Genomic DNA, 17,822 nt, shown 5'->3' on the forward strand with positions numbered 1-17,822 from the left:
TTCCCAGTCTGTGGGCTTATCAAATATTCTCATTTGATGCTTGCTACCTCTCATTAACTCCTGTTGCCAGCCTAGCTATTCTCTTCAACTTCACATGGTCTGGGGAGGTTTGTGGGACCACTGCATAGACAAACACATCCCGGGAGTACTCTCTATAAGTGACAACTTTCTCAGCCACAAGGCAGGGAGACGGATATATCAGTTTCAATTCCAGGTGTCCAAAACTTCAGCTTGGGAAGCAATGTACTTGTTATTTAAACTGAAGTTCTAGGGAGGAAGGGGTAGTCAGTAGCTCTGCCAAATTCCATAATGGGATTTTAGGCAAATGCTCAGAGAAAAATATAAAGAAGAATCAAAGTGGTCCTTGTAATATCAGATTCGTATTAAGATATCCATATCATATCAGCCTTTGAGCAATTATTATCTGCAAACTGTGTTGCCCTCAATTTTGAAAGTTTTTTTTTTTTTTTTTTTTTTTTTTATCAGTTAGGAGAAATCTATACCCATATTCTTCTCGGTGTTTGTTTTTCTTTCATGTCGCCAGTCCAGAAACATTTACTGCAACAGAGGAAAAAACACTTCTTCCCCAGTGAAGAGGCCACAGCTCATCTTCCCTCCAAGTCACCTCACCATCCCATACTGACATGCCTGGCCCTTTGTTAACTATGTTTGAATCAAAGGACCCCTCAAAACTTTGCTACTCAAAGTATGATCCAAGGACCAGCAACATTAGCAGCACATGGGGGTTCTTAGGAAAGTGGACTCAGTCCCTTCTTCAGATCTACTCCCTCAGAATTCACAACACCCTGGGCATGCACACTACAATGTAAAAACACTTCCTCAGAAGATAAGGGGAATCTCACAAATGTATGATCTGCCACACACATGCCCCCCTCAGAAAAAAAGCAAGTACTTTTGCATAGAAAACTCAAGTACCATTAGATATACGTGAGTGTAGGCAGTGAGTGCCAGGTTCTGTTATAGGGGTCATCATGATTCTTCACTTCATCCTTCTCAATTTGTAGAGGGTAAACAGGGTGCAGAGAGCTTAAGCGGCTTTGGCAAGGTCACGCAGTAAATCAATGGAAGAGACAGGATCTGAATCCGGGCAGCCTGACTCCAGAGAGCAAGTTTCTAGCCATGACACTATCCCCCCTCCCAATAGTGAACCTGCATTCAGGAAATTAAATAATTGATCCAGGACCTGGGAGAAAAGGCTAGATTCTCTAAGGTGCCTCATTTTAGGGTCAGTGGCATTTAGAAGCAGTGAGCATTAGAAGTGAGCATCTCAGAACTCCCTTGGGTTATCATCTGAGGATGCCAAAGCTTAAGGAGAGAAAATGTGTGAAAACCAATGGTTTTCCCAAAGGAGTAGAAAATTGGAGGCCAGGACATGTGAACTTCCCATCAAGCTTCCTGTCTCCTCGGTGCCACATCCTAATTCTTCCAGGGTTTGGCTCTTCCAAAGGCATTTCCAAGTGACAGTGTCTATTTTTCCTTTCATTCCAAATCTGAGAATATCGGTTCTGCTTCCTTCTATTCCATTTTGTCATCTTGTATCCTATGTAAAACCTTCTTTTAAAAGGTTAGTGTGAGGGGGAGTTTGTGCTTATAAATCACACTTGAAAACTCTAATAACAAATAGACGCGTGATCTACAATCAAAGTTTAACAGGAACTTTCAGCTGTTACAGCCAAAGCGCTCTCTTCCTTTGATGAAAGTCAGTCCTGCTAGCTATTGAGTGTTAATTAAGGTCGAATCTTAGTTTGGGCTCCAGAGTCATTTGCCAGCTAGGTCTTAGCTCTGCTAATGCTTTTATAGATGAAAGCAGGGTAGAAGTCCAGGACCAACGAATGTGGCTCTGGAACCTGGGCCATCCCATCTGAGATGCCTATATTTAACCAAATGGTACCTTCTGTCAATGTTGACTATCCCACAAGGAGTGTCTCCAACCCCAAATGTTTGCAGAATATGGGGCGGGGAGTTTCTGGAACAGACTTCAGAAGCCCAAGGAGGTGAAAAACTCTTCCTGTTTAAAGTACAATTTCTGCTATAAAAGGCATTAAACAACTTTCCTTTGGAAGACTGCCTCATCTGGGAGAGGCAAGATAAAACACGCCATCCCCTTAAAATGCCACCCTTATGATGCCACCATTTCTGAACTTACCCGGCGCGCCCTCTCCATAACCTCTGCTCCAGGGGTAGGGAAGTTGTTCCAGACCCCACCACTCAAGACTGCCCCATCTCTTGTGAGACGTGTGGTGTGAACCTCAATCACTTAGATGCCTGAAATGCTAGAGTGGGTCAAAGACCAAAAGCAGAGAGCTGACAAGCAGCGTCCACCTCAGCCCAGTTCTCCCAGAGCTCATGGTTCCAGGGGCCCCGTGTGGGCTGGGGAGCCATAGCAGCTGCTCTCTGAAAACAAGAGATTGGCAGCCACGGAACAAACACCCTAAGAGTCCACCCTGAACACCCTGTCCAGGGGACTTACCTTGCACTGTCCGGACACGCAGATGGCCGTTCCATTCTGGTCACACGGGGTTCCATCAATGACCTTCTCCGCTTGCCGTACATAGAAGCGGTAGCCCATTGCCTGGCAGTTCAGCTCACACTTGCGATTGCCCTTTACTGCCCCAAACAGAAAAAAAAAAAAAAAATGTCAGTGCTGCAGAATCAATCAGCACCTTTTATCACTAAGTTTTTTATTGAGATAAAAATTCACGTAACATAAAATTAACCATTAACTAAAGTGTACATTTAAGTACATTTTAGTATATTCATAAGTTTGGACAACTAGTACCACTGTCTAATTTCAGAACATTTCCATAACCTCAAAAAGAAACCTCCGGCCTGTTAGCTGCCACTCCAATTCCTCTCTCCCTCCAGATCTTGGCAACCACCAGTCTACTTTCTGTTCTCTCTGGATTTGTCTATTCTGGACATTTTGCAAGCACATATTCTTTCAAGTTGCAAGTAAGTATTGATACTCTCAGATTTGACGGCTTAGGGAAGGGCTGTATCTTGATCTACTGGCATAGTAGAGATTCAATGCTAAGTGAACATCATAAAGAATCTTCTCCATGTTCTGTTTATAGAACATCATTCTGCACTTTGTCACTGTCATAATTATATTTTGTATATCCGTAATCATACAACTTTTATAATATAACCTATGTAGTTATATGATCTTTGTGCTCTTCTTAAAGGCTGCTATTTCCTGTAAAATTTCATCCACTATGAGATAATTTAAGGGCTTTCTCCATCACCTTAAGTTGCCGTTCAAAGTCTTAAACAATGGACAAAACATCTTCCAAGAATTAAACCTCGCCTACTTTTATGGTCTCATTTCCTGCCATTGTTCCTCAAACCCACATTCTACATCCAACTAACCATTTCCTCTGTCTAGCCATTGCTCAGCTCCTTCTGCCCTTCCCTCACTTGGCTAGCATCCATATTGATCTTGCTTTAGTGCTCAGGTCACCTCTATGGAACCTGATTCCACCTGTGCACCCACCCATCACAGGTTGATTTGCCTCCTCTGTTACAGCATGAACCATGCTTTATTGTCATACGGTCTGAGGGAGCCCAGGAATGTGTCTTTCTTCATCACTTTTGCATTCTCAGTACCTGGCAGAGATCTTTGCACATAGCAAACACTACAGATCACTGAGGAATAAAAGAAGGAATGAATACATGCATGTGTCCCCCAATTTTTTGTTTTTTCCTTTTTCTCCCCTCCCTCTGCTAGATGCATTCCCCTTTGTCTAAGCCTTTTTCTATACCTTTGTTACTTCACACAGAGCTTGGCACACAGAGGGACTCCATAAATGCTAACTTAATTATTCCATTAAGGAACAATTTAGCTTCTTCCAAAATAAGAAAGAGAAAAAAAAAGTTTAGGCAAAATATATTTCCATATCCAAAAGAAACAGACAAGCCAAGTACACACTGATTTTTTTTTAAAACTGTTTTTGGAGACAAGACTAGTGCTATGCTTAGCCATAGAGAGAATGTTCAAGGGTCGTGCCTTTGTCTAAACATCAGATTACTGGATTGGGCAATACTGACTTTTTCCTACACAACATAATACATCATATTTTCCCTAGTGTGGCTGCCTGACTATTACGGCAATGAACTTCCTTCTATTCCAAAGCCATTGGAAACCACTAACAGGAAAGAACATGGCACCTCCGGGACGGCATGGTTCATGGAAGATTGAATTGTGTGTGTGCACTCCGAGCTCTATCTTAGAAGTTAAGAGACCTGCTTTCCTATCCTGGCTGTCCTAAAGATATAAGACGTGATCTTGGAAAAACAAAAACAAAAAACATAGAATAAGTGAGGCCTTAAGTAACTTAGCAAGAAGGTGCCTCAAAATAAAAAAAATAAAAAGGGCTGGAGATGTGGCTCAGTGGTTAAGAGTCCCTTCGTTTAATCCCCAGTACCAAAACAAAACACAAAACAAAAAATACTAAGAGGGAAGCGATTTTGGGAATGATCCCAAACCAGATCCTTTTGTAGACTTAGAAAACCTCAGGCTGGGGGCCTGATAGGTGTGAGGCTCTGGGTTTAACCCCCAACACTGCAAAAGGAAATGACAAGTTAGAGGCAAAACTTGCCTCCTACAGCTTGCCTTCTCCTTTCCTCCGTCAAGACGTTGTTCCTTCTCTTCCTAGGTCCTCACTCGTAAGTGCTGGCTGGGACTAGCCAGGCACATCACATTTCAATAGAAAGAACACGGCACCTCTGGGACGGCATGGTTCATGGAAGATTGAATTGTGTGTGAGCACTCTGGGCTCTGTCTCAGAAGTTCAGAGACCTGCTTTCCGATCCTGGCTGTCCTGTGAAAGACAGCCTCCCAGGGGGCAGGAGTTTGGGGTTCTCACTTTTAGCTTCCTCTCAACAACTTCTATCCTTTGGGATGCTATCTGCTACAGCTGCAATTTTATTTCTCAATATTCGCAGCCATAATACAAAGGAACATTCTGGGGGGTCAGGGTGGTGGGGTGGAAAGGCTAAACATGAAATAGTTATGGCAAAATCTCCAAGTGGTTAATGAAAAATAACCCAGAGCAATGGTTCGGACCCAGGCTCCTTCCTCCTGCAGCTCAAACCAATCACTGAGTCTGACCCCTCCCTGTCCTTAGATGGTGTTCTTGCCTTCTCAGATCTGCAACCAGGAGATCACTGAAACTTGAGCTCATGTGACTCCATGACAAAATCGCCCAGAATCCTTTTGCCTTAAAGAAACACTCACTGTAGTGTTTCTCAGAAGATTACATCAGGATGCCATTAGATCCTGCATATACTCCCCAGCCTTTACGGTTCCATAGTAAAATACAGGCAAGGGGCCTCTCTTCATTCCTTTTGTTTCTCTCTCAAACAAAATTACATTTCTGGGGCTGGGTGTAGTTCAGTGGTACAGCGTGTGTTTAGTGTGTACAAGGACATGGGTTCAACCCCCTGCACCATTAAAAAAAAAAAATTACTGATGCCAGAAGATGCTTCTCTAAGCGGACTTCATCACATTTTTATTGGTGCACAGGAAGGGGAACACAGGAGAGGAAGCACAAGCAGGGAGCCACGGGAAAGTACAAATGGGCACCTACTTCTCTTCCCTGATTTTCTCCCTCCTATTCCTCTCCCTTCCTGTTCTCATCTGCTTCCTAAAGTCCTCCCGGCCCCCAGAGGGGACACTTCACCTTCCACACAGTAATCAGTGGTTCTCAGTGTGGTTCTGGGAACAGCAGCACCAGCATCTCTTGGGGACTTTCGGAAAACACAGAGTCTTGGCCTCACCTCAGGCTTCCTGAATCAGAAACTGGGGAAGAGCCCAGGCCACAATCAGGTTGGGAGCCGCTGCTCTAAGGAAGATCAGGCAACAAATAGACTTGGGAGCTCCTCACTATCCTTATTTAAATCAAAGATGCTCCAATCCCCACACCTAAATTTAAAAGATAATATTACCCCAAAGAAATGCTGAAAAATATAGAAGCAAATTTAAGTTACTTAAAATAAAGCGGTGAGTAGCTACATGATTTACCTACAAATAGAAATTAAAGATTTAAAATAGTCATTGAGGTCTGTTCCCTTGGGAAAAAAAATCCATGGATGTAATAATAAAGAGATTTTTTGTTTTGTTTTTAAGTAATAAAAAGTGATAGGTCAAAAAATATATAGAAAGGAGTTAACAGTTTCAAAATGTTGAAAGCTAGACAGCAGAAGGACCCATGCTAAAGATTCAGCCCCAGGAAAGCTGGTCCCAAGCAAGAACTGAAGCAGAAATGCCTTGCAGAGTCTCCTGTTTGGACACAGGAGACAGAAGAGGCTTAAAACCAACAAAACCATTGGGATGTTTGAGAAGTGGAGGTTCTGCTTTCCAGAATGGCTGCCTAATGCCTCTGGAAATCAACCATCCATAAACACAAGAACACTGGAGTGGTTATCCCAGGATCAGACAAAAGAGACTTTAAAAATGTTACTAGAGACAAATAAAGACATTTTAAATGATAAAAGGTTCTATCCCTCAGGAAGACAGAACAACAGAGCCCTAAAGTACATGAAATAAAAACTGGTAGAGTTGAAAGAAAAAATAAATAACTCAGCAATAGCAGTTTTCTACTTTTATAGTCCACTTTCAGCAATTTATCAACAATAAGAAAGAAAACCAACAAGGAAAGAGAATACTCAAATAACAGTGTGAATCAAGTAGGCTTTGAAGATACCTATAAACCACTCCACCCGACAACACAGAACACACATTCTTCTCAAGTGCACACCAAACATATGCCAGGAGGAAACAAGTAACAGCCATTAAACGAGACTCAGGAAGTTTAAAGGACTAAGACAATAAAGGGTATGTTCTCTGTCCATAATAGATTGATCTTAGGAATCCATAGCAGAAAGACCTTTGGGACAAATACGTGGAAATTCAACAACATGCTCCTAATAAATGATCAAGGAAAACACACACACACAAACACACACACACACAGAAAATTAGAAAAAAAACATCATTTGAAATTAGTAAAAGTGAAAATACAACATACCAAAGTTCATGGGCTATAGGTATATTGGTGCTTAGAGGGAAAACTTAAAACTATAAATACCTATATTTAAAAAGATCTCACATCAATAATTGAGAGTTCAGAAATAAATCTTTACATTTATGGTCAATTAATTTTGACAAGGGTGCCAAGCCAAAATAAATATATCTTTGCAACAAATGACACTGTGACAACTTGGCACATTACAAGCAAAACAATGAACTTGGGCCCCTACTCATACCATTCACAAAAAAGAACTCAAGATGTATCATCGACCTAATGTAAGACTATGGCTATAAAATTCTGAGAAGAAAATACAGGCATAGGGCTGGGGGTATGTAGGTCAGTGGTAGAACACTTTCCTAGTATGCTCAAGGCCTGGGGTTCAAACCCCAGATTCAGAAAAGGGGGGTGGTTGAGAAGGAGAAGGAGGAGGGAAAGGAGGAGGAGGAGGGGAGAGGAGAGGAGAAGGAGAGGAAAAGAGGAGAGAAAAAAAGAAGGGAGGGAGGGAGAGGGGAAGGGAGGAGGAAAGAAAATATAGCATTAATCTTTGTGATTTTAGATTTGGCAATAGTTTCTTAGAAGTGATATCAAAAAAAGAGAAAAAAAACAAGTGACAAAGAAAAAATAGATAAATTAATTTTTACCTTAGAATTCCATTGAGAAAATGACATGAAAACCCACTGAATGGGCCAAAAAGACATATGTCATATATCAAGTCATATATCACATATGTGACTTATATCCAGAATTTATAAAGAATGCTCAATAAAACACAATAAGAATTTCTCAATAAAAAGGCAACACGATTAAAAAGTGAACAAAGCTTTTGTTTTTGTTTTTGGTTCTAGGGATGGAACCAGGGCCTTGTGCATGCAAAGCAAGCACTCTACCAACTGAGCTATATCCCCAGCCTAGACAAAGCTTTTGAATAGATGTTTCCCCCAAGGAAGATATACAAATCATAAATAAGCATGCAAAAAGGTATCCGACATCAACAGTCACTAAGGAAATAAAAATCAAACCACATTAAGAAACCACTTTGCATCTACTAAGCTAAATTTAAAAAAAAAGCAACAATAACAAGTATTGACAATAATGTAGAGAAATTAGAGCTTTTGTATAAGACCATATAATGCTGGCAGTGTTGTAAACTGGAATCGCTTCTTTGGAAAATATGGCAATTCTTAAACATGTTAAACAGAGTTACCTTGTGATCCAGATATTCTACATCTAAGTTTATACTCACAAGAAATGCAAACATATGTCTACACAAAAACTTATATGTAAACATTCATAACAGCTATCTTAGTCCAATTGGGGTGCTAAAATAAAATTAGTCATTTATAAACAACAGCAATTTATCTCTCAGTTATGGAGGCTGTGAAGTCAAATATCAAGGCACCAGCAGATTGGATGTCCGGTGAGGGCTCTCTGCTTCCTACATGGGGCCTTGTTACTGTGTTCTCACAAGGCAAAGGAAGCAGGGGGGCTCTAGTGAATTCTTTTATGAGGGCACTCATTCCATTCCTGAGGGAGGAGCCCCTGTAATTTAATCACTTCCTATCTTAGTCTATTTTCTGTTGCTATAACAGATTATATCTGAGACTGAATAATTTATAATAAAAAAGTTTTATTTAGCTCACAGTTCTGGAAGTACAAGAGCAGGGAGCCAGAATCTGCTAGGTTTCTAGTGAGGGTCACATGAGGCTCCATGCAGGACAGAAAAGTGGGAGGGGAAGTAGGTGTATGAGGAAGAGAGGTAGGGGACAAAGGGGCTGACTTACTTTATAACAACCTGCTTTTGAGAGAACTAATGCATTTCACCAAAAACGAATCCAGTTTCACAATAAAGACATTATCCTTGTTAAGCTGCCACCTCCCAACACTACCACATGGGCAGTCAAATTTCAATATGAATTTTGGCAGGGACAAACCACAATGAAGCCACAGCACTTCCTAAAAGTCCTCACCTCTTCAGACCATCACGCTGGGTATTAGGTTACAACATACGCATTTGGAGGGGACACCAACTTTCAGACTAGAGCAGGAGCAGTATTCAGACTAGTTAAAAAATGTAAACAACCCCAATGTCCTTCAACTGATGAATGGTTAAACAAACTATGTTGTATCCAAACAAAATACGTTATATCCATAAAATGGAATATTATTTGGCAACAAAAATAAATGAAGTATTCATACATGCTATGGTATTTAAATCTTCAAATCATTATGCTTCGTGAAAGAAGCCAGTCATATAAAGACACATATTGTATAATTCCATTTATATGAAAATGTTCAGCACAGGCAAATCCATAGAGAAAGAAAGTACATTGGTGGTTTCCAGGGATGGGACAGAAGGGAGAATACAGAGTAGCTGGTAATGGGGGTGGACTTTCTTCTTAGGGTGATGAAAACTTTCTGTAGCTATGCAGTGATGATAGTTATGTAACACTCAAAATATATTATAAACCACTAAATTGGTGATTTTTATGATACATAAATTAAAGCAAAAAACAACAGGAGAAGCCAAAGCAGTTAGTTTCCCAGATCCAAAGGAAACCATCAAATAAATAACTCTAGAAAATTTGTTTCTAGATTGAAGGAGCCTATCTAGGGCCCAGGAAAATTGTGCCAGAGGTGGGATTTTAATTTTATCCTACTTAGAGTTAAGATGTTTGCCAATCACTGTTTCATGAGCACAAATAGAAGATAGAAAACTCCTGGGTCAGAGATAAAGAAACTTATCACTCATGGACGAGCAAGCAGTATGAACACTGGCATGTTTGTGGCAGTCCCCTTGGCTCCCAAGTCCTATCTGAGAAATGCACAGAGGCCCAGGTGGATGCTTCACCGGCACTGGTTTGGCATTGCAGCTGAGGAGCACTGAAATTGAGGGACCCCATTGCTTTTTGTCCCATTGGAGACATATCTCCTCCCTCAAGATTGTTCACTGCAAACACAACCTTAAGAAATGATTCTGGGGCTGGGATGTGGCTCAAGCGGTAGCGCGCTCGCCTGGCATGCGTGCGGCCCGGGTTCGATCCTCAGCACCACATACCAACAACGATGCTGTGTCCGCCAAAAACTGAAAAATAAATATCAAAAAAAAAATTCTCTCTCTCCTCTCTCTCTCTCTCTCTTAAAAAAAAAAAGAAATGATTTTGTTTTAGGGAACTTGCATTCTTAATCACACTTCACAAGACCTGTAAGAGCACAGAGAAGTGTTTACCAATAACTGAATTAAAAGTAAACCCACACCAAGGACACATCAAGACACCTGGAACAAAGAAAATGCCAGCTTCCAAAAGGAAGCGAATAAACAAAACAGTATTAGAATTCTCAACAACAACTTTGAAAGCTGGATGATAATTGAGTAATAATGCATTAAAAATTTTGAAGGAAAATAACTTCCAAATTAGAAGTCTACATCTAGTCAAAGTGTCAATTCTTAGGAAAAGCAACTTGTGCAATTTACCTCACATGTACCATTATTGGAGGATGTGTTCTACCACAAGAAAGGAGTAAACCAGGGGTCAGAAGATCTAACCCCAGAAAGAAGCAAAGAAAGCTTGAGAACCTTGATGAAAGACCCTGACAACCCAGCTGAGCACTGGGAAGGACTGGAGCAGGTCAGAAGGCTCCAGGAGAGACTTCCTCAGAAAGATGAAACGGCTCCATGTTGAGATTTCAAGGTATTAAGTAATTGAAAGAAGATTTACACAATTTAGATCTTCGGGTTGAATTAGTGTGAAGTAGAGAGAGAAAAGTAGGCACAATAAAAGCAAAAGGTTTTTAAAAAGAGAAAGGATTTCAGGAAAGGAAAAGTAGTCACAGTATATGCAGTAGATGCTTCAGTGTGGTGCCCAGATAATCCACCTCCCATCACCCAATCCGACTCAGTAATTCCTCCAGGAGCTGGGAGCTTGCTCACAGATGTCTTTCTGGAATTTGCTTTCAGCCTAAGTCTCCCTTAGTTCAAGCTTTGTCCCCAGAGAAAATGTCGTCTAACGATTGGTCCACGTGGTACAAAGACCCTCCCCGTCTCAATGTCAGGTAACTCTGCAGTCTCTCTCCTCACAGACCTTCCCATGAGACCAGCTGACTGAGTCACAGTTCAACAACTTCCCCACTGCCCTATCCTGCCTCCTACATCACAGGTGTTGTGCCCCAATAAACACTGGACACAAACCTCAGGCTCAGGACCAGTGTCCCGGAGATCTGACCTGGGTCAGTTGCCATTGTCTACACTGTAGAGTGGGCACAGTTGTTTACCATGTAAGCAACCATTATTCATCTAACCAAAATTATAGCACAACGCTATTGAGAGAGTGTGGGGTGTGTGTGCAAGGAGGTCAAAGGAGCAGCTGATGAAGAGGGCAAAGCCTGAATTTTTAATAGAAAAGATTTTAAATAGAAAAATGTAGAAGTAATAATATAAGGGGCTGGGGATGTGGCTCAAGCGGTAACGCGCTCACCTGGCATGCACGGGGCACTGGGTTCGATCCTCAGCACCACATAAAATAAAATAAAGATGTTGTGTCCACTGAAAATTAAATATTAAAAAATTCTCTCTCTCTCTCTCAAAAAAAAAATAATATAAGCATCATTTAGATCTAAGGTAAATATGGAAAGAATAGCTAAAATAGGGAGTAAGAAACATTAGGGAAGGAGCAAACTGAGAATTTTTTGATACTGTAAGAATACATGTATAACTTTAAAAAAATAAAAATTAATTTTAAAAAATGTTAAAAATCACCTCAATAATTCAGGTTCTGAGAAATAGAATCCTTCTGTGCAGTTACTATCAACAGTCTCTCCCAATTTTATTCAAAATTAATACAAAAGCATAAAACTCCCTGCTGTCTTTCCAGGAACTTTGCATAAGTGCAAGAGAAAAATGTTGCTTTCTAAGAAAGCAAAACATGGGGAGGTTTTAGGTTTTAGTGAGCTTTGCATTCACTCTAAGGAAGCAAGAGGGAGACTCTAGGAAGACTGGATGGAAAAGCGGCAGGAAGCGAGGTTTGAGCTAGTCCCACTACTGCAGAGCTTACCCGCTTCCATCAACTGGGGAGAAAATTTCAGGTAAGCTAAGAGGAGAGATTCCATGCCTGAATATGGGAGTCTGTTCTTAGAGAATGGGTAACATCTGGGCTTACTTTCAGATCCATTCAAATTTCACAAGTTCACTCCAAGTTTAGTACTGAAGTCCTCATTTCCCAGGCTCAAGTTCCATTTTGGGGGTAGAATATATATGATATCCCTATTCAAGAAAAGCAGCCTCGTAAACACAGCCCATAAAACTTGGACGTGGCAGGTTGCTTACCCAACACATGCTGATGAGTGAAGTGTAAATGAATTAGAAACATGTGGACGCAAGTCACGAGTGTGTGTGTGTGTGTGTGTGTGTGTACAGGGCTTAAGTTAAATAAAAAGCTATTTGCTCAAAGCAGAGCCACAGACTTGGGGTTTGCAGTATTTGGTCTGGGGAATAATCCAGAAGCAGCCAGACCTGAAGCAGCGACTGTATTATCTGTGTGGCATGCCTCCTGTTTAAGACAAAAAATCTGCCTGCTATGGATTTCACGTTCTGCACTAGACTCAGATGATGATTCCTCTTTAAACTGATTTCCCCAGACTGCATTTTACAGGACAAAGTTATGGAAAATAAGAGGAAGAGAATTCTTCTAAGGGCCCAGACTCCGCTCAGAAATTTAAAAATGGTTATGAAAAAGTCAGAAGAGAAGAGGGACGATGAGACTGTTGAATTCTTAGCTTTTCCTGTTCTGAAAAGGAAACTGTTTCGGGAGCATTCCATCACTGAAGCTTGAACACAAAAACATACAGTTCATCAATTACTTACTATCCCAGAGCTTCCATCCCACACTTGGAACTATGTCGTTTGAGCTTCTGAAGTTCACGTGCAGTGCCCTACTGAATCTTATTTAACTGACAGTCTTAATAGGCTTAGGTACCAGGATTAGAAACAGTGAACAAAAACATCTTTTTTAAACCCTGAAAAATCACTGGCTTAATGTTCCATTCCTCCTGGTATTGCTCACACTTAGACATAGTTCTGTTGGTTACAGTCTGATTTAGTGGTTCTCAAACTTAAGCAGACATCAGAATCACATGGTGGGCTTGTTAAAATAGATTGATAGATCCCAGCCTGAGTTTCTGATTCTGTAGGTCTGTCCAGGAGCCTGAGAATTTGCATTTCCATCAAGTTTCCAAGTGATGCCAATACTGCTGGTCCAGGAACTACACTTTGAAAACCACTGCTCTAACTGATGCTAATGAACCCGGATGGAGGAAGGAGACCTACCTACAACCAGGTCCCTAGCTGACATCCTGGGAATGCAATGCCAAAACCGACATACAAAATGATTTTTAGCTACCTAAATAAAAGGTTACAGTTTTATAAGTGCAAGCCAGTCAGTCAAGGTTATAGCCGTTAGGAGGCTTTGCAAAGAGGAAATGCTTTGAGTTGTCACATATGGCCGGTACTTTGCAGAAATCTGAGAGAGGAAAGGAACTCCTGTTTCCCTAGCATCTGCATTTGAATTCAGCTGTCTAACCCAGATCTAATTTCACAGTTTTTATATGTCTTCTTCTTACTAAGTACTTACGATATGCTGACTCCTATATAAATTAACTCAGCTAATCCTCACCTATGAGGATGAGGGCACTGAGGTTAGGACAAGCTGAGTGACTTACTCATGAGCATGTTGGTACAGTAGAGCTCAGCTCTAAGCAGGTCCGTGAGACTCCAAAGCCCCTATTAACCATGCATCCCACCCTCACTACCCCATGCTGGAACCCAAAGCTACTCCAGAGCTTCCAGCTGCTGTGCTGGGTGGCCAGTGTGTTGTAGCTGTGATGCCACCAGGACATGCCTCCACCACCCCAAAGTCACCTACTGGAGGCCAGGTTACCTATCCTGCATCATCCCAGCTGGATTTCCTGGCTACTGGGGATCTCCTCCCCCTACCCCTTGGGGCAGCTGATTAAAGGAAGCCTGTTGTTCCCTGCCTCTCTATCATGGCTCTCATTTTTTTCCACCCCCCTGGATTTCTAAAGCTGCACCCCTGCCTCCTACCCAATTTCCTGGTCTATTCCCATCCATTCCATGACATAGTGCAGAACTGGATGGATCTGCCCAGGGCTGGCCATGGGAGTTGGTTGCCAGCCCTTCCTCTGCCTCCTCCTTCTCCACCACTGGCTCCCAGCTTTCCATTGAATTTTCCATCGGCTCCACCAGCTTTCGGCTGGTGGATCTGAGGCCCTCTGTTGGGTTGCCAACCACAGATGCACATTTCTAGAGCACTACCCACTTTCTGAAGGACAGGACACATTTCTGGGAGTGGCAGCAAACATTCTAGACTCCCCTTGCACTCCTTATATCTGGTCTGACACCAGGCTGTGTCATTAATTCAACCGGATTCTCGATGTCCCATTTACTCCCCCTGTCAGCCCCAGCCAGGCCTTCATCAGTGCCAGAATGCCTGCGTATCCTCCCACCTCATTTCCCTGACTCTAAGCTCCCTGATCTCTCCCTTTTCTCCAACTCGATTCATAATCCACAAACAGCCCACCCTCCAGCTACCCTCCTTTCCACCCCCATGCCCTATGGTCTTCTCCACACCCCCTGGCCTTGCACAAACTCTTCTCTCGACTGGTATGCTCCACCTTCTGTTCTTGGCCTAAGCAAACTCTACCTGACCTTCCAGATGCGGCTTGGCTGCCTGTTCCTGGAAATTTCCTCTACCACAGTCTCTCCCACTGATCTTGCCATCTCTACATCACACCTGGAAAGAACCCAACTATCACCTCATCCTCTCATGTTGCACAATAGAAAACTGAAGTTCAGGAAAATGAAGACTTGCCTGGAGTCACACTGTTGGTCAATGACCTCACCACACTTGAACACATTGAGCGATGTTAAATTAATCACGATGACACCTAACATGGATAGAGTACTTGCATTGTACCATGTCCTGGGTAAGACACTGCATATATATTACTTCATATTAACCTTACAACTCATTGTTTGTGTAACTCACTAAAAACCACACTGCTAGAAGTGGTAGAGCCAGCAGGATTCAAATCCATGTTTGACTCAGATACAAAGGTCTTACGCCCAGTGTCCCCATTGAACTGTTCATTCTTTCATCTGAATACATATTATCTAAGTAGAAGCTCACCTCCTCAAGATCAAGGACATAATGTCATATATGGAACAATGCTCATTTGTTCACCCAAAAAAACATTTATTGGGCACCTATGTTATGCCAGGCACTGTGCTGGGATCTAGATATAACTGGATTTCTGTGACAAGAGTCTGCCTTCTTGGGACAATCAGCATTCATGGCATTTGTGATTTTACTCACTCAGAAAATATTTGAAAGTCTACCCTATTCCAGGTACTATAGTAAGTGCTGAGAAAATGATAAGAAAAAGGTATCAGGTCCTCAATTTCATATTTCTCATGGGGAAGACAGATATTAATTAATCACATGAATAAATGTAAAATTGTAACTGTGAATGATAAGTGATTGTTTAGTGTGTGAAAAGAAGAGCATTATAGGCAGAATGTATTAGTTGACTTTGTGTGGCTGTAATGAAATACCTGAGGTTATTCAAAGCCATGATGTGAGAGTGGTGGATGGCAATGGTAGGGAGCATGTGTCAGAGCAAAAGGGTTACATCTCAAGTCAGGAAACAGGGAAAGAGAAAAGAGGTGATATCAGGGTCCCATAATCCCCTTTGAAGGTACACTCCCAGGACCTAAGGACCTTCTGCCTCATGACCCACCTTCCAAAGGTTATACCATCTTCCAACAGCTCCACCCTGGGGACCAAGCCCTAACATATGGATCTTAGGAGGAATCTCAAACCATGCCCAATCCACAGCATAGAGAGCTACCAAGAGGCGAGGAACATGACCCACTCAAGGGGCCAAGAGACATTCTCCATGTCTGAAGAATGGACAGAGGAGGTGTGCAGGTAGGTCAGCAGTCCAGGTCTTGCAAGACCATTGTTCTTGCAGAAAAAAAAAACAAAAACAAATTTATCTCCGGTCCTGTGAATCCCTTAGCTTGCCTTCTGCACACTTTTCAGAGGGACCTGGGAAGAGCAGTAGCTTTCTATTTGTAGAAAGCTCCAAGACATGTAGTTTCATGTAATTTCTTGGGAACTGGCTAAGCCAACTTTGTCCAAATTACCCAACGATCTTCTGAATGTTTCCTTTTGCTCTCATGTCATAGTAAATCTACAGCTGGAAAAAAAGCAACTGAAAACAAATGTCATTATGGAAAAAAACCCACCATGCTGTTCAAACCTCTTCAAGCTGTGTGACATGTGGAGTTGCATTTTAAAATGTTATATTTAATAAAAAAATAAAAGTCTGAAAGGGGTTCTGTCAGAAGAACACTAGTTTGGCCAACTGTCAGGAAAGCAGCTTGACAGCATCAGTGGAAGTGGGAGTCATAACGAGCTTCTTATGGCTGGGAAACCATATATCTTTCGGAGCAGATATAGCTATGTTAAAATACGGAATACATACATCTCCTCCAGAAAAACTCTACAGGTTTTTTTCTTTATTTTCTTTTCTTTCTTTTTCTTTGTCAAGGATGAAGTCTGTCAAAAGCTGTCAGAAGGAACTGGGGAAAGTGAACTCTAGTACAAACTGCTCTGTAAAATTCTCAGAAGCCAGAGAAACTCAGGCAGAGAAAGCAGCGATACATCTAAGAAGCAATACCTAGAGGAGGATGGCTTTCCTTCCCTTCTACTACCACTTTGTATTTGTGCGTGAACATAAATGTGCATGTGTGTATGTGTGGTGTGTTTGTGTGGGTTTATGAACTATGTGTGTATGTGTGCTTGTGCAAGTATGTGCATATAACTGCAAGGTATACATGAGTGAATGTGCATGCAGGTTCAAACATGTATCTTTCAGAGTCTGTTGGTCAAAGTTGTCAAGAGCAATAAGAAGTAAATATGGGGTAGCTCATCAGGTGGAAAAACTTAATGCAGATGTAGCAAATCTACATGCCTGAAAACCAACCAGTGGATTCTATCAACAAAGGCTCTCTGTCTCCTCTAAACACTGGAAAGCAGACGCAGAGAGACATTAGGGGGAAAAAGGTTTCTGCAGGGAGAAAGTCTGCGTGGCTTCGGGAAAGGAATGTTTTGAAATGACATCTCAGAATTCAGGGGGAAACCTCAAGAACTCTTGCTCACATCATCTCAACTCTTGACCACAGGAGCCAGTGAGGTAGGAATCATCTGTGTTCCTGCTGGGGTCCCTGGGAATGGCCTGAGTGGCAACCTCCTGGAGAGCTGACTCTGGGCTTTCTCTGATGGGGTTTAATAAAACCACCATGGAGCCGGGCACTGTGGTACACACCTGTAATCCCAGGGTTCAGGAGGCTGAGGCAGGAGGATCGCAAGTTCAAAGCCAGCCTCAGGGAATGGGGTTGTAGCTCAGTGGTAGAGTACTTGCCTCACATGTGTGAGGCACTGGGTTCGATCCTCAGCACCACATAAAAATAAATAAATAAAGATATTGGGTCCATCTACAACTAAAAAAATATTTTTTAAAAAAAGCCAGCCTCATCAATGGCGAGGTGCTGAGCAATCAGTGAGACTGTCTCTAAATAAATACAAAATAGGGCTGGGGATGTGGCTCAGTGGTTGAGTGTCCCTGAGTTCAATCCTCAGTACCAAAATAAATAAATAGAACCACCACGGAGTGACTTTCTCCAGGTCACCCCTC

At 41.9% G+C, this 17,822-nt stretch overlaps 1 protein-coding gene across 1 annotated transcript in view; it reads right to left on the reverse strand.

The window, feature by feature from the left end:
* Thsd4 (thrombospondin type 1 domain containing 4) overlaps window positions 1-17,822 on the reverse strand; it is a 628,562-nt gene that overhangs the window by 334,452 nt on the left and 276,288 nt on the right. Inside the window, exon 7 of the mRNA XM_046426595.2 lies at window positions 2,492-2,628. Within this exon, the coding sequence (XP_046282551.1) occupies window positions 2,492-2,628 (137 nt within the window). The remainder of the gene's footprint in view (window positions 1-2,491; window positions 2,629-17,822) is intronic.

Source organism: Marmota monax, unplaced genomic scaffold (genome assembly GCF_021218885.2).
Source record: "Marmota monax isolate L192 unplaced genomic scaffold, Marmota_monax_Labrador192_F-V1.1 WCK01_AAM20220418_F8-fsc00078, whole genome shotgun sequence".
Lineage (NCBI taxonomy): Eukaryota > Metazoa > Chordata > Mammalia > Rodentia > Sciuridae > Marmota > Marmota monax.